Below are 23,110 nucleotides of genomic sequence, written 5' to 3'. Positions count from 1 at the left end.
GGGGAGAGCCTCACTGCATCATCTCTGTGCATCTCCTCCATTAAATGAGGAGGCACTGAGGCAACAAGGAATAGAACCTGTGTCTTTGGGCTTGCAGGACATCTGTCTCATTCAGATAGAATGAGAAAGGGAAAGAAAATTCTGGAAAAACATGCACAAAAAATGTGAAGAAGAAAATTTACAACTCAGGAACTGCTAAAACCAAAATTCTCTTCATGCTATCATGTCTCCTACTGACAAATTTAAAAGTATGATGTTAATGTCACTGTCACTGTCAAAAAGAAGAGGCAAGCAGAGCTATTTAAAAAAAATGATTCAGAATAAAGACTGACATTTTTTTCATTGGTAACCAGTGAATGAGTCCCTGGTACACGAGCAGGAACAGCGCCCTGCTTTTACATGGTGTTCTTCAGCAGCTCTTAGGAAGGGAAGGGGGCTTTTTAGGCTTCTTTGCCTGCAGAAGCACTTTCATCCCAAGTTTAGAAACAGGTCTCAAAAAAAGGACTTGTGTAGAGCCAGTGAGAGCAAGGCAGACATAAATAGACAGGGCATTCTGGGGGGAAAATGAGTCACAGAATAGTCCAACACGGACTTAACCTATATTCAGTATAGACCCAACTGTGAGGATTGTTATTAAAAGCATACTCAGCTCCCACATCTAGTGTCCTTTGCTCTTAGAAGTGCTTCCGTGTGATAGCAAGGGCCTTGTGTACTCACAGAGATAGCAAAGCAGGAAAGAAATAAAAACTAAATTCCGTGTTTACTAATGCTGCCTTTACTGTTCAGTGAAAATATCATCTCTCCTTCATTCCTTTACATATCTGATATCACTGTATGTCTTTGAGTGAGATGTTGTCTCTCTACCATGATTCCAAAATTTTGTCTCAGGTTGCAAATGAAGATGGTTTGTCAGCTGGGAAGTGGTAGGAGAACTATAGGCTGAAAAGATGGGGAGCTTCTAACTTCACCAGAGCTCTTTATATAAGCCTCAATAATCAAACAATAATGGCATAAGGAAACAGATGGCAGAATTTAAACAAAAATACATCCTAGAGGATAGTATATTTTATTTATGAAAACAATAAACTTTTCTTATATGATAGAAAAATCAAACTGAAAGAAAACCTTATTACTTGCAAGTTTGTATGTGACACAGCTGTGGGAAGACAGAACTGTTCTTGAGTGACTGGATGTGTTTCTTCTGCTTCTCTCCATTTCCTTTGAGACTTAATTGAAGCCAGATGTTTCTTATTTCCTTTCTATTTTTTGTTTTCAAGCCCAAATAAAGTGCAGTGCCAGCAGTAAACACCATCTTTGACATTTTTTCATGTGTCAACTACATCTGGTTGAATCACAGTTACAAACAAGTAAAACTCCAGCAAAGCAGTGCAGGATTCTATGATTCTATCATTGTAGGATTTCACTCATGCTGTCATTCAATTGTTAAGCAGGAACTCAGCATCGTTGCTTTTGGGGTTGCATACAGGTGCCATAAAAACCCAGAGTGTATCTGGGAACCTCATTCCACCTAAACAGCACTGGAAACAGACTAGCTAGAGGAAATTTCTATCTGCTCAGTTGCTAATCAGTTGCATGGATCTTCTTTAGAAATGCAACCTGTTGTCCTTTTCTTCTTTCTCCCTTTCATAGATGCAACAATTTGCAGACATAACCATCTCATTTCATGCCCTTGCAGTGATGTTGACCCCTTGGCTAACATCCCTTTCAGAATATCTTATTAAAATGCAGTAGCCCTTACACAAGAACTTTTTTTTTCTGAATAAAGCTCCAAACCATGATGTTGTATTTGTAATTATGCTTTTTCAACTATTTATTAAAATGTATTTTTATTCTAAGAAGTGTATGTAGTGTCTTACAGAAATCCATAAACTGCAATGATTTCACATCGAGTTGCTAGAAATTACTATTCTGAAAGTCATTTGAAGACTAGTAATGCCCTGTTCGACAAATATTAAGCTTTTTCCACATATTTTGAGCAAGTACATATTTTACCTAGAACAGATTTTAGAGGCAAGTGCCCAGCAGTTTTCCAGTCATTCTCCTCCCTTTTAATGGATGTGTAGTCCTTGGGAGTACTTGAAATTCAGTCTTTATTCTGCTATTGCACATACTAAGAGACTTTTTGGATAAATAACTATTCTGTTTTCTTCCGTTAACTTCTGCAGCCCTAACTCAACTGCCATAGACCAGCAAAACTGAACCATATAGGGGTAGTACATTAAAGTACCAGATTTACCAAAGCTTTCTGTTACCTCAGTATTTAGGATGAAATCCCCTGCACTGCCAAATTTACTCTAGGTGGGCTGTCAGAGTAACATGCCTATCTATCCCATCCTGCCCCATAATGATTATGTTTTTCCCCTGAAAGCATAACAGACATCTCAGATGAATAAACTGATTTTATTTAAATAAAATTACAGGCATATCTTGTCGATTACACACTACCATATAGTTTTTAAAAGACACCAATATTTAACAATAATTTAAATTCTTCTGAGAGCAGCTACCTTTTCTGAGTGGTGTTTGCAAACTTGTCAGAGTTCCCTCACTCACTCAGTTCCAGCAAAATCAGACACTAGTGAAATGCCAACACTTGTACCCTTTCCACCACAAAGGCGCCCTCCTGTTCTTGGACATCTGTTTTGAATAACACTTGAAAAGACTGAGTCAGATGTTCTGTGTAATGAAAACCCACCCCTGAAGTGCTTGTTTCTGTCCTTTGTGGTACATTATGCATAGAATCCCACCATAACACTCTACATATTAAAAGCAAATCCAAGAAACTGCTCTTTCTTTAAGACTTCAGTACCTGTTTTACTTGCATTTCTTCAAGTCTGGTAATACAATGCCACCTTCTTTTATACAAAGAGAGGTTTTGGAAGCAGTACATCCTATAGTTCTTGGTAATAGACTGCACTCACTTCCACTTCAGGTTTCTTTTAGGGGCACCTTTGCTAAGCAAAGCAGCACCACAGCTAGCGTGTCTGGTGGTCTCTGATCATTTACAGAGAATTCACCAGAGGGGAATATGAGGAGATGCAGGAGATACCTCAGCAGGCTGAGTTCTGCTAAGGCTCTCGCAAAAGAAAACAAGCAGACAGACAAACACTGTTGAAATAACATCCAGGCATGGACAGGGACAAAGCTGAACTCATGAAGCTGAGGTGGTCCCAAGAGGAAAAGTGGCAGCTGGCGGCTCTCCTGGCCGTTAAGTCTGAGTACTGGCACTTTCTGCTTCTGAAAAAGCAGGATTTTGCCAAACAGCTTCCATATTCACAGCTCGCTCAGGTGACTGAATCCCATGAGGACCTGTCATTTTGCCAACAGATTCTGGCTCATTGAGATAGACTTTTGTAACATTCCCCAGGTTCTCTTCCATAAGTAACCATCTTTTCCATTTCCCAGCAATACAGAAGCTTTACACCCCAGCCACGTAATGCAATGAGTGAGTACTAAGTTACAGCTGGGTGCAATGATATGCTGCATTTGGCCTAGGTAGCCCCGATGCTATTAGCAGTCAAGCTCCTTAGCAAACTGAAGGATCCTTCCCTTTATGCTCACAGAAAATTTGACTTTAATGAAACTGCAGTAATGAAACTCAAGTCTTAGATTTTGAGAAGGAATTAAATATCCATTCCTTCAGAGTTTACAGTAAAACTGCTGCAAAAGCGAGAGCTACAAAAATGACATATTAATCTACAGTGATGTCCTGAGACACTTTGTTAAAGTTTGCCAAAATCTCCAAGGCACTTCAGAGAAAGATAGTGAAGAGGAGCAAACAATAAGAAAAACAGTGATATTAGGATTATGTATTTGAAGTTTCCTAGTCTACATTTGTAAACACAGAAAAGTCTGGGAGCCAGCTAGTTTTACATCCTGATGTAGATTCAGATAGATAATCTGACACTACTTTCAAGTGTCATGACACGTGGTGAAGAAAGATCTAAAATAATTTAGAAAAGGACCAACTGAACTCTTCTAAAAAGACATATCAAAACTCAGCCATGTCAACATACTTTTTTTTTCCTGCTTAGGATTTCACTTTAGTTTAGAGATACAGCACCTTGATATTTGTACAGTATTAACCGGGCTTGTCAAGAAAAGCACCAAAGAAACTTGCACTGCTTCTGTCTATGAGGAGAAAAGTTCTTTCTCCTTCAAAATAAATGACCCTGTTTATTTTAGAAAGGCACTGATGTTCTAAAACTCAGCATTAACAGCACATGCAGCTAACAAAAATTCTCTTTGGAAGAGAGGAGACAAAAGGGAAAATCTTACAAATGAAGTAAAATAGCTTTAGAAAAAAGCATTTAGTGCTTTTTTTTTTTTTTTTTCCTGAGTCCTGATTTCCCCTTGAGCTAAAAACTATGTTTTTGCTCATCTTTTTAAGCAATCAGCTTACCACAATTAGTAATTTTATGTTACTCATTCTTCTGGTGAAACTGGAAACTGGAGGGGCCAGACCCTACAACTCTCTCTTCCAGAGCCCAGTGCTACATTCCCTCAGGAGAATATGGAAATAGCAGAATAACAGAACAAATACTTCTGCAGCACCAAACCCAGTATATTATTTGAACAGAACTCCTGCATCAGCAACTAGAAAATAGTATTTTTAGGTGGAATGTTCTAAATGCTAAAAGCTATTTTCCAGGATAAGCGCCTCACCACAGCTGACCATGCATCATCACCCATGACCATCAGCACGTCTCCTGTCATCAGACCCCTGGAAAATTGAGCATATGCTGCCCTGCTGCAGAAGCCCGGTTTTGCAAGGTATCAAGAGAGTAAGAGCCAGCTGCAGGAGTTAGCCCCACGGGGGCAGTGTGCTTACACACTCACTCTTCTACTGCCTTCTGCCACGTATCAGTTATTTTGCTATTGCAACTGTTGAGGTTGGAGCATGTCCCAAGTGAGACTGAGTGCTGGAGAGGGCACCCTGGGCCTGGCTGCAGCTTTTCCAGTGGAAAAAATAAACGCAATTAAAGAAAAAAAAAAAAAAAAAAAAAAAAAAAAGGAATTTTTTTTATTATTATACAGAGAGAATAATAGCACTTAGCCAGCCGGGCACAGAACCACTCTGAAGGAAACCTCTGCCCTCACACTGATCACTGTTTTGCATTGCATAGACTGCTCAGCGTTTGTGGGAAGAGGTGCAAACCCATCTCATCCACCTCACAACCTCACAGTTCAGTATCACCTAGTCCAGATCCGGGTGCTGGGTACAGATGTATGTTTGTCCCCAAACCTTGTTGAAATTGCACCAAATCCCACCTAGGGGAAGGAAATAGACTGGGGAAAGGAACTGCTTTTTTGGCCAGGGGCTGATGCAGGACGACTTTATGGGAAAAAAAGCTGCTTTATGTGCTGGGGAGAAACAGAGTAATGCACTGCCTTTCAAAGCCAAATGATAGCAAAGAGGCAAGACTGTCTAGGCAAAGGAAGAAACTGTGGTGGTTTTCATTTACTGTACACCCCTCTGGTCCTCCTACAGAAGTTTAGGAGTGAACACACAGCACACTGTTCAAGGAAATGCTGAAGGGCTTTGCTGTGAGTAGTTCTTTCCATTTAACATAAAGCCACAAGCAAAGATGTGAATTTGTTATAAAAGACAGCTGCAAGGCTGTGATTTTGTATGTTGTTCTACTCTCTTCCAGGTCTGCAAATTTGTTTATGCACTGTGCTGTTTGCAGTTCAACAAACACACTTATTTGGACACCCTAATTGTGGAAACAAAACCATTCGTTCAGCAGCAGATGGAAAACATTTTGCTTAGCTTTTAATGAGTCTAACACACAGACTTGGTAATGCCACCTCACTCAAGTGTCTAATATTAGTCTGTTTTTCACTGAGCATGTGATAAGCAAGGTACTAGTGGAAACAACACGAATCAATACCAAGCTTATCCTCCACAAATAAAGATCTAACTGTGTAGATGTAGACAATTCTTAGGTGATGATATTTCCATTGCAAGCTGTACCTAAGAGCAAATAAGATGGTAAACAAGTCAAGAAATGAGGTATCAGTTAGCCTAATGGTAGAGCAGACAAAGTAGTTGAGCCATATTCATACTAAATTTCATCTTCTGACTCCTGATCTCGTTCAGATGTTTTCAATAATCCCATTTCCATGGACTGTGACTGCTTAATCTTTGACCGGACTGCCCTGGAGAAAAAAAAAGAAAGGCTTGTCATAAATATTAGGAATCAGACAGTGACTCAAAGACTAGCATGGCCGCTTTTAGAAGGTAAAAAACTATTCAACTCTTGCATCAAGTCAGGGCATTCAGATGATTGATTTATTAAGACCTGTAACAGGCCACTTCTGAAGACACCGTGAAGAGGATCAGGATAATTTTTACAACAAAGTTCACACAGCAGTCAGAATTCTGTCACAATTAGCACTGGGAAGCAAGGAAAAGGGCTATCTTTAGAGGATGAAACTGGCTAGTGAAAAAAAGAATCAGGTCTGGTCAAAGGAAAGTACTAGCAGTGAAACCTGACCAATCATCTTCAAGTCATTAAGCCTGTTGTTAAGTCCACTTGGAATTGGTAAAGACAAGCACTGAAAAGAGAGAAAAAGGTCTCCCCAGCTTCTAACTCACTGCAAGTTATGCAGTTACAAATGTGGAAGACTATCAGTGCTAGAAGCATTATTCTATCCAAACTGTATTTGATGAATGTTTTTCTCCTTTCTGCTGAAGCAACTAGTCACATTTTCCTCACTGATTATCTATAGCTAATTTCATTTTACTTTCCAAAACAATTAATTACTTTGTGGAACCTGTTTGATGTGCTGATAAAGTCTTCCAAAAATAAAGCTCCTGGTAAACAAACAGGTCTTCATAGCTTTAGACAGTTTTCAGTTAACTTACCAGCTGACAATTGTGTAGTTCACTGCAAGTATAAGAATAGCAAAAGCATAATGCCAGCAATAGCACATGGTCAGGAACATCATATTGGTATGATCCATTTGATTCCACTCTGGGCTCCCATTTGGAGGATAAAGAACAAAGCCAATCTGTAATAAAATAAAAGATATTTAGCAGACGTCAAGTGATGTGTATGCTATGCTGTATCATATATTATGCTACCCATCACACAGCAGACATTTCATTTGCTTATAGTGCTGATTATTAGAAACAGATTTGCAGTCACACTCAGATGGGATGGATAATTTCACAAAGCTTCTGCAGAAATGCCTTTGAAGACACAGAGCCAGTTTCAGATTCCCTCTGCTCTTGCTCAGAGAGTGATCAAGTGGTCCAACAAGGCTCAGCACAACCAGAACCACTTGTAGTAAGGAAAGGGGATAATTCTCAGCCACATGTTTTACAAACTACAAACTCATCACCGTGCAGAAAACACACCCAGCCACTCGCATGTATTCTCAACAGTGTTCAGGAATATGTTAAACAATTCAGAAGATGAATAATAAATCAATAAATAAAGGCAAGCCCTACATCTGCTTCCATCTGGAAAAAACATCAGGTTTTGAAATAAAGTAAAAATCCAGCTTTCTTACCCAAGGCTACAAACTTGTGAGAAATATATAGCTGATTTGCTTAGCCGGAGCTGGGGAAGACCAAATTCATATCATTCCATAAACTAGAAAATTAGTAACCCATGTCTGGTGAGGGGTCAGACCTTACCAGCACCACTCCTCTGTACTATATGACACTCTTCAAAGCTCAACCATTTAGTTGAGGATTTGGGAACTGGGAAAAGGGGGAAAGGAAGAAGGAGGGGAGGAGAGCATTTTGCATTTACATGCTGAGAATTCAATGAATGAAGGTGTTGATGATGCAGAAAGAAAACTCCTTTACCTTCTACAGATCTTTCATGCTGCAGCCAGTATGTGGCTTTTAGTCACACATACGGTTGGAGTCTAATGTGGGTGTGAAAAAAAAACGCACTTAAAACGCTTGTATTTTTTAGTTCTTCAGCTTTTACTTTGAAACAGAAAACACACTGTCTCTGGAGCTAAAGAAATAACTAGTTTTAAGGTTAGACTAGATAGACAACAAAGAATAAAAGAGTGCAACTAATTCCTCTTTTGTAAAGCTTCCTAAATCAGTGAGGAAATGTTTACAAAAAAAAAGAAAATAAAGCACTGAGTGCTGCAGCAGCGGGCTCTTGAGTTCACTTATAGAAAAATACTACCGTTTAGGAGGTCTGTCTTCCTGCCAAAGCAAGTATTTAAATGTTTGATTTGGTGCTGAGTGTCCAGTTCTCCAAAGGAACAGCAAACGTTTTTATTCATCGTGTCTGGCCAGCATATAAAAAAGAGAAGGCTGTCTAGACATGCCGGAAAGAAAAATCACTGTAGTGACCTCAGTTCTCCACTATAAGATCAAACTCATGGAGTCACCAGCACTCCTATTGCTCTGTTATAAGTTTGCAACAATTTATGAGATTCCCTCTAACAGCAAAGGGATGCTATGAAATATTCATTAATCCAACAGAATCCCATAAGCCAACGGATGGCAGCTACATCCTGAAGAGTCGTTGCTGGACAAGTCTAAAACGTACAGGCTTAGACTGTTACTTCCCCTGCTCACGTACTGGAACACTGGAGAAGTTATAAACTGTATAGTACCTGATAAGTGGGAACTGGGAGTTTAAATACCTTTTGAATGGAGGTTACCACTGTTGAAATGTTTTTAGAATGTAGAAAGAGGCAACCTGCCTCAGTGCGTGAAAAATCATTTGTGCCTTCATTCTTCTTCATGGCAGGGCAGTGGAGCTGCTGGCCTCCCCTTTACCGTTCTCCCTTGGGCACTGACCACCTGTTCCCACAGCAGCAAACATTGTGGGGTTGTAAAATAGCTGCCATTTGGCTTGCAGATTTGGATAGGATGTTACAGAGATCAGAGGGGACGTTTAATGACTATAGCAAGGGAGAGCTCAACAAAACCACCTCAGTTTTTGTATTGATTCAAATAAAAGACAGCAGGAGTAAAATGGCCTATTGTCTGCAAAATGCCTCTTTAAAGGGACATTAATGGTGTGCTGTTTTCCATGAGTCCTTTGAGGTTTGTATTTAAAAGGCATATTATATCAGCTTTCAAACACCTGCAAAGGGGTAGATGACTAATGTTGGTGAAGACATTCCCAAGGCAAAGCAGTGACCCACCTGCCAGAACCAGCTGCCTTGTAATATGCAGAGGCTTGTACGGAGCATCTCAAGTACAATACTGCCACGGAAGAAAACTTCCAGAAATATGCAAATAGCACCTCCAAAGATAGCATACAGCAATAACTGATGAACGTGAATATCCAGCATGGCTCTCCCATGAAGGTGATAGCAAAAAAGAAAACCTGGAATAAATTGAGTAGTTTAAGAAGTGTAACAAGAGGGATATCTTGTGCTCACAGAAAGTAAAAATTGACTATGTCTGTATTGCAGTTCCAGTGCATGATCTGCTGTGCAGTAGAAGCACAAATGCTGGCAGCATACTCTCTCAATACATACACTGAAGCAAATGCCTGAGCTACTGAGCACTTAACTAAAATATTCTCACAACACTCCTATTACTATCTTAGTAGCTTAGGAAAGCAGAGGTGAACCTGTGTGCTGCAGGACCATGCTTTTAGGCTGCAGTGTGGACAAATCCTTAGCAGTTTAAGGAGAGCAGGAATGCTTGGTTTTTTGTTTTTTTTTGAAGGTTTCAGGGTGTCTAATGTTCATCTCTCATAGAGTTCATTTGCCAAGGCTGAACTGAGAATCCCAATAAAAGGGCTGATAGGTGTGTGCCAGTTTCACAGGCATCTCTGCAGGGAAAAGTAAACTCACCTTCAATAAAAGCTGCTAAGGAAAGCATCATCCTGTCCATGGCCACTGGCAGTGCATTAGTCCCATGAGCCACGATATCAACCAAGCCTGAAATGCCGTAAAACAGATACATGGTGGCATGCTGCCAGTTCATCAAGTGATCCCAGTGCTTTTCCTCGTAATTATACAACTTCAGATGAGGTCCGTCAGGAACAAACTGCTCAGCCACCATTCCTGCACATGAAATGAGAAATATTGCTATTTGTCCCAGTGCTTAGGATAGAGACTGATGAGAAGGCTTTTTACAAACAGAGGAGGCAGAAATATACACTAATGCAGCCGCACAGTGTCAGACATCTGGGTCCAGTTTCCTGGTCTGCTCCATGCTATTGCTGTGTTTTTCTTCTTTCTTCCCAGTTCGCTCATTTCCAGTAAAATTTCTAAGCTGTTGTGCAAATTCAAATGGAAGCACAGAGCCCTCAAAGACATTAATATTCTATACATTTTCAGGGAAAAAAGGCAGTGGGTAGAAGAGAGGGGAAATAAATTTATTTGCTGAGGGGAAGACCACAGAGGAGCTCAAGCATATATTAAGCATCAGACAATCCAGAAAGGAGAGAGCCACAGGAAGCCAGGCTTCAGCTCCACTCCTGATGGGACTGTTTGCATCCTGCAGCTCCCAGTAGTAAAAATGGATGTGGCCGTTATGTGCTTTTTCTTCTTTTTATTTTTAAACGATTGCTATCGAATAAATTTTTCAGCTGTCTTTCCCAGTGTTTAAAACATGAGTTTAACACATGCTGAAGTTCTCAAAAGAAAGACTTCCCGCTTCAGTCCCCGCAATATGCAGGATGGCAGAGTTCAAACTCTTAGTTCAAAGGAGATCTTTATGATAAAACCATAAAAGGAAATCCTTCCGCTGTGCAGTGCTATTAAAGGTCCCATGAGGACATATACAGAATTAGTATCTGTATTGCTACTCCATCATTTTCCTTACTTTGGCCTCTTGTTATCTGGCTAACTGAACAGTGCTTACAGAACTAATGCAGAGTTTTTTCACCTTTCTTTCGAATTTTCCTAGCATAGAAACAGCAGTTCTCATTCCTTCTGCTGCTTTAAGTGCTCATCCTTGCCAAACTTTCTCATCCACATTTCTTACCGGAATTGAAATTACAACCAGTTAAGCTGATAGCTTTTCTTTCCATTGGATTTGTGTTTTAGTTGCTCGTCTTCCTCTAGACACTGACTGGGACGTTTGTAGGAAAGATGCCCTTACCCACACCTCAAAGTGAACATTATTATTCAGGCTTTGATAATTTTTTAAAGCATATTATATTGTAATCAGAACATCACTTTAGTGGTACTGGTACAGCTCCCAGAGGGGAAAGGAAAGCAATAAAAAGGCTTTGGAACAACATATGGGGATAAAGCCTGGATTAGACACTAGGGAACTTTGAGATTTAAAGAAGAGTAGATAGATAAAATAGAGGCTTAGTAATAAAAATCACAATCTTTTCCAACTTGAGGCCCACATATGCTGAGCTCCCCATACCCCTCACTTAGTTACTTCCCCAACAAAGGCAAATGGCTGCTGTGCAGCACATTCAGATCCAGACAAGGCCAGGTACTTCCAAGTCTCTGCACAGTCCTCTGCATGGCCCCATTGGTATATTATGCAAGCTACTTTGCCTCAACATGAGAAACAGGACCCCTGGAACCAAGAAGACCTGGAGTTTGTTCTTTCTGTCAGTATTTTCACTTTTTGATGGTGTTAATAAAAAGTATTTGCATTTATACTTTATATCAATAGCTCTGAGGAGCCTGCCAACATCTGAGAGCCGGCAGGCCATCTGAAACCATTCATAGCAGTGGGCTGAAATGGCTGGATTTAAAAAGAGCTAAGCAGTGCCCTACTGCCTGGTACTAACAGGCTGCACATGAGGGCCTCTTGCCTAAAATACCTTTGCTCCTTCCCTGAATCAGTGAGCAGCACACGGACACCCAAATGGACCACATCTGAAGGAGCTAAGAGATCTTACAGAAGCTCTGTAGAAGAGTTATATGTAGAAGAGTGCTATAGATGGAAACCACGCTATAGCCATAATGATGTAATTATTAATGGACGCTTCACTAGTTATGAAACACATAATATTCAAAGGCCAAGGGGAATTAATTAAAGCACCGATTCTGACCCAAATGACTATCAGAAGATTCCAAAGAGTACCTCACTTTTTTTTTTTACTGAGCAGAACTAGCATGTATCGATCTGCTGCCCTTTTCAGAATGGCATCCTCTCTTGAACTCAAGACAAAAAATATGTCAATAAACCTGTTCACAATGCTATCCTTCCTGCACCACTAATTAAAAACAAAACAATAAGTCAACAACAAACAAACAAACAAACAAAACAGAACAAAATACATTTTGTCAGAGAACAAGCTTTGGAAAAAAAAAAAAAAACTGTTAAAAAGAACAGCCTTTTGCATTTTTATTTTCTTTGTCAACTCCATCCAACTTACCAATCAGGGCAAAGACAGCCTTGATGATGCCCTCAACAAATTCCAGGCGCTGAAATCCTGCCCTGGAGCCCAGGTAGCAAGCACTCTTGTTCTTTCGACAGACATACTTCAGGGGGTACTTCACTGACCACCACAGTCCAAAAAGAAGGAAAAAGCTTCCAGGGAGTGCATGGCCTTTGAAATTGCCCATGGTTTTCTATTGTGCAATACCTGAGGGTAAAAAAAAGAAAGAAGTGGATTGATTATTGGAAGGATTAGTAGGAGAATTTTGTGAGTTATCATTTTAACTGATGTCTGCTTTGATCAGAAGAGTAACTGAAATAAGCACTCACACTATTTAAAAACGCATTTGGGTGCTTGTCTCCCCTGGCTGCTCAAGACATACAGCCAGTCTCCAAAGTTTCGCAGCTTTGCAGATCAGAAGTAAGTGACCCAGCTGCAAAGGTGCTGACCTGAAATGCAAAGCTGGCAGCTGATGAGTTAAGACAAAAAGCAGTTATGATGTACAGTGGCACGCTGTTAGTCTCATACTAGTGAAACACACAACACGAATATTCAAAATTTGGCTCCTTCACCTTCAGAGCATTGTATGTTTTTCTGCTCCACAAATCAAGATAATGCCTGACAGAGGGGAAAATGTACTGTGTACAGATCTTATGGGTAACCACTTACTAATACACAGTTTTGTATTTCAACCCAGATGCCTCGTGAGGATTTACAAACATCAAGTGATACTTATCAAGTGTTTGATAGGTAAATTATGTACCCTCAGCTAGCCACGCTTGCCCCATCAAGTACACTGAGTTGAGTGATAAGGTTATGCTTCATCAGTGTCACACAGATGTTTAGTGGCAGCATCATTAAAAGGATCTAGTAATTGGGGTCATCATCCCAACTTCCAGGAGAGTTAACGTGGATCCAGTAGCTTCTTCATGAAAATTACAGCTCTAAGATCAGACTGCATTTTTTCTTTAAGCTTTTATAAGCCAAGTTACTGTGCATGACTCAAAGGCACACAAAATCTCTGCATAGACAACCTGTAATCAAGTAAAACCACTTAAAGAGAATTAGCAAAATGTGCTTTCTTTTATTATTATTGCTTACTTAAAAATCTCACCACCACACTACACCAGAGCCATCCAGGCATCAACAGAATACAGAGGATCTTTTTTTCTTTTCAGTAAGTATTTCCTATGGTCAGTTCTGCATAAGAAGTTTTAAACTGTGGCTTGTGGCCCATGGAGTACTTGCAGATGCTTCACGTAATGCTGCCTAGTCACGTAGTGTGAGCCCACTCCTATTTCTGGAAGACAAATTCCACTTAAAGAGTTATTTTTCTATTTATTATTTTTAGGAAGGGGAAACTTTTCCACATACACAGATCCTACTGTTGCCATAGGACTATTATGTGGTTGCAGGAGGAGAGGTGACCTATACACAAAGGAGAAGGGGAAAAAAAACAAGAGTATTTCACTCTCTTCTCATTGAGAAGAAAAGTAACAGTGATGGAAACATCCATGCCCACTCACAAAACGCTAAGTCGAGCTCTAAGCCCCCCCAGTGCTCAGCACATCACTGATGACAAACCAGCCTGCTGGGTTTTTACCTGCGTGTTTTATTGGGATGTCTGCAGATGAGGACAGCCCTGTTGCCAAACAGAGGTTTGGTTGTTCTAAAACCAGCTGGCCCAAATGGCATTCATGTCTTTTCAGACACATCAGGTTTTTTTCCTTCTTTGAATTAATGTAAGAGGAGAGGTGAATGAAATGGCCTTTCCCCACCCTATGTCTGTACTCAACGAACACCATTCATTAAAAAGGTTTTTTCATTAGATATTTTATTATTCATCATAGGTGCACAGCATTCAATGGAAAGATGTACTTTGCACCACTCATCAAAGCGAGACACTGCATTACAAAGCTAAATGAAATCTATGGAAATCCAACCTCCGGAAGATCACAGCTGCAGTAAGTTCAAAGAAATAACCGTGCATTAGTGCAGTTTGTAGTGCATAGTACATGAAACGTCAAAGGTAAATCTCAGTCAGTAGACTGAGTTAATAAATAACCTGAGTTATTTAGAGCTCTAATACTCCAAGGTTTGTCTGCCATAAATCTGGCTTATCCATCAAGATATTCTGTTCAAAACTATTCAAAACAAGGAAAGGAAGAAAGTAAGGAAAGGAAGAAGGGAACAAGAATGATGAGTGCAGCAGCTACTTCATATCCAATGAAAACAAAACAGAACCAGAAAAAGAATAACTACTGTAAGCAATACAATTGATTATTACTAGTTTAGGGGAGTGAAATCTCTGGTCTGAGTTCACTCAGAGACATGGGGACTTGTTTGTATATTTTATCCAGAAAGAGACACATCAGTTCTTCCAGCTGCATGCTGGGGCTTTGTATAATGTCAAGGGCACTGTGTATAATGCCAGGACCCACAGAACCTGGCAGGATGAGAAGCGTACAGCCATGGCAGGATGCTACCTTCCCTGCTGTGGGGACCAGAGGGAATTCAGCAACCCCCTGTGCAGCCCATCCCAGTAATCGGTCTGAGGGTTTATTTTCAGAGTCTTATCCAATAAGTTAGCAAATAAACCACAGGAGAGCTGATGTTGTGAGGCGTGCACGTCCCAGAGCTTCTTCCATCCTCAGTAGTGCCAGGGCCAAAGCTGCTGGCATAGCCCCTTATTTCTAAGTGCTACAACCACACTCTCATTTGCCAACCCTTCCCTAGAGCTCAGCACTTGCCAGAGATGCAAGCAGAGAGGATGCCAAGGCTGCCCTTCTCCTGGAGTGCATCAAAGGAGGGTTGGCCAGCAGAGCGAGGGAGGGGATTGTCTCTGCCCTTGTGAGGCCCCATCTGGAGTACTGTGTCCAGGTCTGGGGCCCCCAGCACAAGAAAGACGTGGAGCTCTTGGAGCAGGTCCAGAGGAGTGCCACAAATATAATCAAAGGGCTGGAGCACCTCTCCTATGAGGAAAGGCTGAGGGAATTGGGCTTGCTCAGCTTGGAGGAGATAAGGCTCCAGGGAGACCTCACTGTAGCCTGCCAGTACTTGAAGGGAGCTTGTAATAAGCAGGAGGAGACCAACTCTTTACTGAGTCTAATAGGGATTAGGATAAGGGAGAATGGCTTTAAACTGAAAGAAAGGAAATTTAGGTTAGATGTTAGGAATAAATTCTTTACTCAGAGGGTGGTGAGGCACTGACACAGGTTGCCCAGAGAGGTAGTGGATACCCCATCTCTGGAGGCATTCAAGGTTGGGTTGAGTGGGGCCTCGGGCAGCCTGAGCTTGTGGGTGGCAACCCTGCCCACAGCATGGGGTTGGAGCTTGATGATCTTTAAGATTCATTCCATTTTATGGTTCTGTGAGTCTCACCCAGGACCCAGTGGTCCTGTGGTGCCAGGAGAAGAGGAGGAAAAGATAACTAGTCACAAGGACGGCAATGGAACAGCTGTTTAGGTAGTTTCCAAGTACTAAACACTAGACAATGTTTCTGCAGCTGACTCGAATAAGGAATGAGAGTAATTTACAGCTACTTGTGACTGCGAGACACATTTTTTTCCCCACACATGTGAGCCCAAAGTATCATTTTTCCTGCAGTAATCTCAGAAAGTTTTGCATGATTTAAGCCTTTCCAGAAATTACATGCTGGGTGGTATTGCAAAAGTATTTTTACACTCAAACTTTGCCAAGCAAATACAGGTTGTCGATGGCAGCCCACAGATTCCGCTTCTAACTGTAAATGCTTTGTGTACCCTGGGTGTTCATTCCCCAGCTCAGGCTGCACCTTTCTCCCTGGGGTCAGAAGGGAATGTGGCGATCAAGACGGAAGGAGGGAATGAGCAAGCCAAGCATGCAAGAAGTGGTATGCATTTTCTTGGGTATTGAAAGCTGCCTTTCTAGCCTGAATATTATCTCACTTATGCTAGTAGAAAAATGAAAGGAAGGTGAGAAAGAGACCTTAAAAAAAAAAAAAAAGATTCAAACATCCCCTGACTTTTTGGAGAGGAAAGCCTCATAACTTTTACAGGTTTCACTCGAGATCTCTTGAGGATACAATGTGGGGACTGAGCATAACTTGGAAACTGTATGGAAAAGTAAGCAACACCACTTGGCTACTGCTGCTCAGTCACTTTCTAGAGAAGTAGACAGATTTGCTTTTCTTCCCTTCTCCATTTAAAAATCCAGAGCCTGGGGCAGGATGGCCTGCACAGGACCAGGCTGCACGCACCCACTCACTCAGAACTAGCAGCATGCACGCAGCTACCCTGCCTGCACATTCTTCTGTCACATCAGCATGCCCTGTAATTTCCTGTGTTTATCAGGCCCTGGAGGATGTTGAAGAGGACAGTCAACCAGAAACAATTTTTTTCCCCCAAATGACAGGAGTTATGAGGCCATTCACTCTTCTGCAATGCTGCAGAACTATGTGATAACAGAAGTTAAAACAGAATATGAAATGTTAGCAAAGTTACTGCAGTGGTAAAAATGAAGTGTTATTTTTTTTCCCCCACAGATTAGGAAGCAGATAGTGTGGCATTTAAATTATTTGAAATGGTGTTTATTCATCCACAGTGCCCATGGTAATCAATCATTATGTCAGTAAAAATAATGCACACTGATAAGAGGAGGAAATAACACATTGCTAGATACTTCCTAGTCAATGCATAAATCCTGATCCCCCAGCTTCTAGTGAAAACTGAAATCCAGCACATTCTAATGCATCTGACATGAGCAAAATCCCAGACAAATTTACTTGAAAGCAAAGATGCATTCACAATGCAAGTGCCTTTTACCCTACAGCCATTAAACTGCAAACATTACAAAGGGTCATGCTGATCTGGAATTATCTGTAATTATTTTGTTTGCTGTATACAATACTGATTTCACGTCAAGGCTAAAAGCATTTCAGCAGCTACAACCCCAGGTTCCCAGATGGGATTGCTACCTCAAAATTAAACTTACGCTAAGCATTGCATATATGAAAGCAGCACTTGAGACTTCTTGAAGTGTTCAAAAAAACAACCCTACAGCCTTAATAGATATGGTTTAAGGAGGTGGAAGATAAAGAATTTTAGGTTAAAAAAAGTGTTCTGAGTAGCTATCTTTGAAATCCATGAGAGAATTCACACCTTGCTTGAATTTTCAGACCCAGAAGGTAGGGGTGAAAAATGAAAGTTCCAAAGCTTCAGGGATCAGAAGTCCATATACTGACCTTAGACTGGAGGAATTCCAAGCTAGCATCCCTCACAGGGCTGGGCTGGGCCCACAACCCAAACTACTCTGTTTTTTTCAGTACCTCCTGTTCGACAGCAGCTCCTCCTTCCACAACACTTGTCCCTCTCAGCCTGAGCGCTCCATGCTGTGTTTTTTCACTTCTCGTGACCCTCCATTTTTTGGCTTTCTTTTCCTTCCTCTGCATGTTCTGCTGACTCTGTTTCTGCTCCCATACTCAAGCAGTTCATCTCAGCGGTTACCCGGGGACAATAAACATGCCGTAACTATCTTACCATTGGCTCTCCACATCAGAGCACTACTTCTCTGGGGATATGAAACTTTTAGAATCCAAGACTGCCAATTTGATCACACATAGTCCATTATTTCCTAGCACTGCTAGCACGAGTAGATACTTCCCTGCCTTCCCTTCCCTCATCTCTGCTCCAATGCACAGTTCTTCCCAAAGGATCAGACTGGAACCATGCCAAAGAGATTGCTCCTGGGTCCCCAGGACTTTTTGCAGAATATAACTCATGGGTGTCTCACCTATTGACTTGCCTGGGCTGCACTGAGTGAAAAGGAATTGTCTTGGACTGCAAATAAAATACGTATGTTGCTCTGAAAGTAATACTTCCTATTTATTTCCATAAAAACTATAACAGATATAAAGAGAAAAATAACACTATTAGATAGAGAACATTCTCAACAACAAAACATTATTTTTCAACATCATTAGCTACACATTTTTGCCAGCAACGAACAAGAACCTGCATGATGCGCTCATAAAAATCTGCACCAGTGGAGGTGATCCACTGTCACCAGTGCTAAAACACACTACCCACCATCTCACTGTGCTCATATCCACTGTTCGGTCTCCATCAGCATTCAGCAAGGGTCAATGAATGTCAGTGGGGGCCATTTTTTTTGCACACTGAGGAATTTACCAATGCACCTTTGCTTCATATGCACTCTCATGTCAGATGTCATTCTGTCAGGCTGTTCCTTTGCTGCTATCTGTCACACGGCAACAAAATGTAAGGGAATATTTGTGGGAAAGTTCAACCTCTACTGCCATACCACCAATATCCACATCTGATGTAGGCCAACATCATCAAATAGGAGGCTCACAAATGTACATATTGCCAAAAGCGATAACACGGAGAAGGCGCGACTGAAGCGAGGAATATCTTTCTCTGGTAAGAGAGGGCTTATAAAAGTCCAGTAGAGAGATACGATCAAACTTTTGAGTTGAATGTCTGATTCCATTTGAAAATGTGCAGATAGTATGATTATGTTGACTAAAATGGAATTGCAAATATACCACAAAATTGATGATTTTTTCAGCACTCTTGAAACCTATTCTTAAATCCCTGTACGACAACAGAATGCACATCTGCGTATTATTCAAAGGGTTGTGTTCAGCCAACGTACCAAAATGTGGAACATTTTTTGCCACCATTAGGGTCAGCACTGCACTGTGCCCCATGTCCCAGTTTCAGCCCAGAAAATGCCACTCACACAGTGCTGTGTGGTTGTTGTGAGTGATGGGTGCGTGCCCAGGGCTGGGATGGGCCATTCAGTGGGGCAGAGCCACTGCCGTGATGGCGTGGGGCAGGGAGCGGCTGCAGGGCAGGATGGGCCAGGCCATGGGCTGCTGGTTGGACATGCCTGCTGTAACTCCTGGCTTCTTGTAGTTCCAGGTGTGTTTACCTACATCCTTGCTGCTTCCTGCTAGACATGCTAGAAAAATACCAGGAGATCAAATGTTTGTTGGATCAGCTGGAGACTTAGAGCTGAAAGCCCAGCTCTGGAGAGGAAATGTAATAAAACAAGATTTGGTTTACATTAGCATCTCTTCTATGGAACTGCTCTTACAGCATCTTAACAATAGAAAAAGGTTCCAGCAGAACAGTGTAAGAAGACAGCAAAACAGTCGAGACTACCAGATGGAGATAAATATTTGTGATCCATACTAGTTACCATCTGGACTGTGAAGAATCCTGTCTTTGGTGCTTACATAACACTTTGCAGATTGCTAGAAGTTGCTGTGATGATTTACGTTTCCAAATACTTATTGAAGAAGTATCCATATAAAAAAAAAAAAAAAAAAAAAGGGATATTGAGAAAATTTAGGGCTTGAGCTGTCCAAAAAGGTATTTTCCACCTGCAAGTATGCCAGGTCTGAAAGAAAAGAAAGTGAGGAATTCTTTGGAGAAGAACAGATTTTCAGGTATCAAAGACAGGGCTTAGTATGATTGATTATCCTTGTGTTGCAGGGGTTGTTCCCTTATGGTAGTGAGCAGTTACTGGGGGAAAAGGCATTAAGGTAGCACTTCATTTTGTAGTACTAGTTGCTAGGGTGACCAACGGCTTTGAATGAGAAACTTGAATGAGAATATTACTAAGACTATTTTAAAGAAACATGGTAAGCAGAAGTGTCATCTACTGTGAATGCTGGTAAGCTTTCACCTGAAGGACAGCATCAAGCTGACAAAAACATGATGGAGCTGACATCAATACATGCAAAAGTACTAATAAGTTATTGATGGTGGCACAGGTGGGACTCAGTTTTCATACCAAAACCCCACAGCCCAGCTCCGCCAGGCACCACGCAGGTGGCCCCTCCAAGAGGCAAGCTCCTCCTGTACCCTGTGAGGGAGGAAACTGGAGCACAGCGGCACGTGTGTTCTGTGTGCTGGCTTCTCATGGAAATTGCTGATTCCTGTGAGACACAGTCTCTTTTTCCTGCATGCATGATTTCTGAAGGTATTTCATTACGCGATTCCTCACCTCCAGCCATTCTGCCTGTCTGTGATGTATGGGCCCCTGCGTGAGCCCCCAGGGGCTTCAGCAGGGAAAGGCAAACAAAGCGATTTCAAATACATGTTTAAATTTCATGGATTCGGACTCTGTAACCAATGATACCTGAGAGCATGGGGCTTGCAGAGTTGTGTTGTGATATGAAGGAAAAAAAAAAATAAAAAGCTTTCTTGCGAGTAATTCCAATAAAGCCAAGGAATGGAGGGATTTGCATTAAGAGCTTTGCCTTCGCAGACTTGCCTTTGTACCTGGAAGTTTTTCTCTGTAAGCCATGAAGAGATGTACTGCTTGTCACAAGGGCAACCAAATGCACTGCCTCTACCCACTACTGCTTGGGAGAAACAGGCTTTCAACAGCAGAAACGTGGATGCAAAAGAAAAACACTAATGAATGAGTATTGGCAAGGTAGTCAGTAACATTGGTAATATTTGTCCAAGTTATCCCAGCTAGAAAAATTAAAACACCTCATAGAAACAGGTACAGGCTGTCATTACAGGATCACCTTCATTCACTGGATGGGAATCAGCCAGAGCTAATGCAACATCATCAGGGAATGTAATGAGTCCTTCATAATGCAGAACTACAGCAGCAGCAGCCCTCGCTGTCTCTCAGCTGGCAGTGGAGAGGGCACAAGCAGGGACACCGATGCTGAGCAAGAGTTTTGGGATCCCAACAGTCCTGCAACTCTTCTAAAATGACTGGCATTACAGATGCTACATCTACATCTTAGAAATGGTTCAAGTGTTCAGTCACGTGAAGAGGTTTTAAGAATTTTGCTCTAAAGCAATAGCGCACTAAAATGTTAGAGCAGGTCCTAGTTCAGGCATAAATGGATGAGAAGGGACTTAGGGCACCTTCTTGTCATCTAAGGCACAAAGCAGCGCCAGCATGCAAGGTCTGGCTCATGCTGCACAGTAAGAAAGGAATGTGACAGTGCCATGCTACTCACTTCAAAAACAGATTTTTTAAAAAGCAGTGTTATTTACAATCCCTGGTTTTAGGAGCTTGCCTGACTCTCACCAAATTAGAGAAGATCAAAGCGACCACCGCTGCCCACCACAGCAGTGTGTGAATGCATCCAGTTGCACCTCAGAAGTGGAGCACAAGCCAGCTGACAAGAGTTCTGGCACCAAGAAGAGCTGATCCAGGTTGCCCAAAGAAGCTGTGGTGCCCCATCCCAGGAGGAAATCATGGCCAGGCTGGATGGGGCCCTGGGCAGCTGAGCTGGTGGGGGACAACCCTGCCCATTGCAGTGGGTTTGGAAGTGGGTGGGCTTTGAGGTCCCTTCCAACCCAACCATTCTGTGATTCTATGATTTCTGTCTTAAGCCTGAAAAGCACAAGTCTCAATTTTGTGCCGCCACGCTGGCTGTCTGCAGCACCATAAGATGGTATTTCCAGGCAGATTCACTGTGCGAGAGCAAACAGAGAGCGGCTCAACCAAACACTGGCATAATTATTCATGCTGCTCCTCGAGATTCATCTGGCTTCTCTGCCCCTGCAGATACTTCTACCCATAGCTGAGAGCTACCCATTAGCTCTGAGCTACTTCTCCGTAGCTGAGAGAAATCTGTTTGATTTACTTGTGTTTGTAAAGAGAAAGATACAGGAAACATCCACATAAACAACACTGAAAAGTTGCAAAAAAAATTTTGAGCCAACTTTGGAAAGGCAACAGCAGTCAGTGATGAGTTTTCATATCAGACAGATGCTGAATACATTCCTTTCGCAAATGACAAAGTACTTATGGTGATGTATGGAACAGCACACGCTGCAACTCAAAGAGGACAACAAAAATAGCACTATAAGGCAAAGCAAACAAAGTTACACACACTGGAGAAATCACAAGTCTGAGCTATATACGTGCATAGTAATCCTCAAAGAACCCGTTCGAAATAGGAAAAAAAAAGCATACTTTTTCAAGCAGTTGTACATTCAGTTCCTGAGCTCTGACATCTCCAAAAGCCATTTCTCAGAAGGACAACACAACGCTGGATACCCAGTCAGCCTTAAACGCTGTTGGGCGAACAGAACGCGATCCATCGCCGTAAAACCGAAACGAAACGCAGCGGAGGCAGAGGCTGGAAAAGTTTTCCCGAGCTTTGCTCCGTTTCGAAAAGGAACCGAAAAGCTGGCTGCGAGAACCGAAGCGCGGAACACCGCGCTCCCTTACCTGCGCCGCCGGCTCCCGCGTTGCCCCTCGGCGCCGCCGCTGCCGGCCCGGGCTGCCCCGCGGGAGGGCGCCCTGCAGCTGCCCCGGCAGCCGGCGGCCGTGGGGGGCTGGCGGGCTCCTCCCCACAGTCCTCGCCCGACGCCGGGGGCTTCGAGGAAAGAGGGAAGGGGCGGCCCCGGGAGCGGCGGGCGTGGTTGGCGAGCCTGCACGCAGCAAGGGGGTTGAAACCAGATGATCGTTGTGGTCCGTTTTCAACCCGGGCCATTCTATGATTCTTTGATGACGGTTTTCTCAGCGAAAATAGTCACTCGTCGCTGTAGCTCCTGTAATTACACAGGAATGTACCGGCAGAGCCCTGAATCCAAAAGAAGAGTGTCCAAAAATACTGTCAGAATGATGCCACAACTTGTTTACAAATGTCTTGCCGCTGTAAACGGTGTTATTGACAGTGCTGAATCAATCACATCACTCTGATGCACCTCTTGCACCACCAGCTCAATCCTCAAATCTTACAATCAGAAAAATCCTCCTTCGAGACATTTGCCAGGAGGTTGTGACAAACACGTCTTTGGGCTCTGATC

At 42.1% G+C, this 23,110-nt stretch overlaps 1 protein-coding gene across 1 annotated transcript; it reads right to left on the bottom strand.

The window, feature by feature from the left end:
• Window positions 1–2,365: 2,365 nt before the first annotated feature.
• Window positions 2,366–22,622, bottom strand: TMEM45A (transmembrane protein 45A). The gene is made up of 6 exons (XM_031613115.2): window positions 22,530–22,622; window positions 12,312–12,521; window positions 9,814–10,026; window positions 9,154–9,338; window positions 6,893–7,038; window positions 2,366–6,183 (listed from the first exon to the last, which is right to left on the bottom strand). The coding sequence occupies exons 2-6, from the start codon at window positions 12,499–12,501 to the stop codon at window positions 6,090–6,092; spliced, it is 828 nt and encodes a 275-aa protein (XP_031468975.1). The 5' UTR covers window positions 12,502–12,521; window positions 22,530–22,622; the 3' UTR covers window positions 2,366–6,089.
• Window positions 22,623–23,110: the final 488 nt, after the last annotated feature.

This window comes from Phasianus colchicus, chromosome 1 (genome assembly GCF_987193195.1).
Source record: "Phasianus colchicus chromosome 1, bPhaCol1.hap1.1, whole genome shotgun sequence".
In the NCBI taxonomy this organism is placed as follows: domain Eukaryota; kingdom Metazoa; phylum Chordata; class Aves; order Galliformes; family Phasianidae; genus Phasianus; species Phasianus colchicus.
Note: the sequence above shows the minus strand (reverse complement) of the source record. Positions and strands in the feature narration are given on the sequence as shown.

Excerpts from the sequence above, each read along its gene's own strand:
- TMEM45A (XM_031613115.2), bottom strand. The coding sequence starts at position 12,501 with ATGGGCAATTTCAAAGGCCATGCACTCCCTGGAAGCTTTTTCCTTCTT. Across the intron at positions 10,027-12,311 it reads GGCTGTCTTTGCCCTGATTG|GAATGGTGGCTGAGCAGTTT; the intron begins GTAAGTTGGATG and ends TTTCATGTGCAG. Across the intron at positions 6,184-6,892 it reads AACTACACAATTGTCAGCTG|GGCAGTCCGGTCAAAGATTA; the intron begins GTAAGTTAACTG and ends TTTTTTCTCCAG.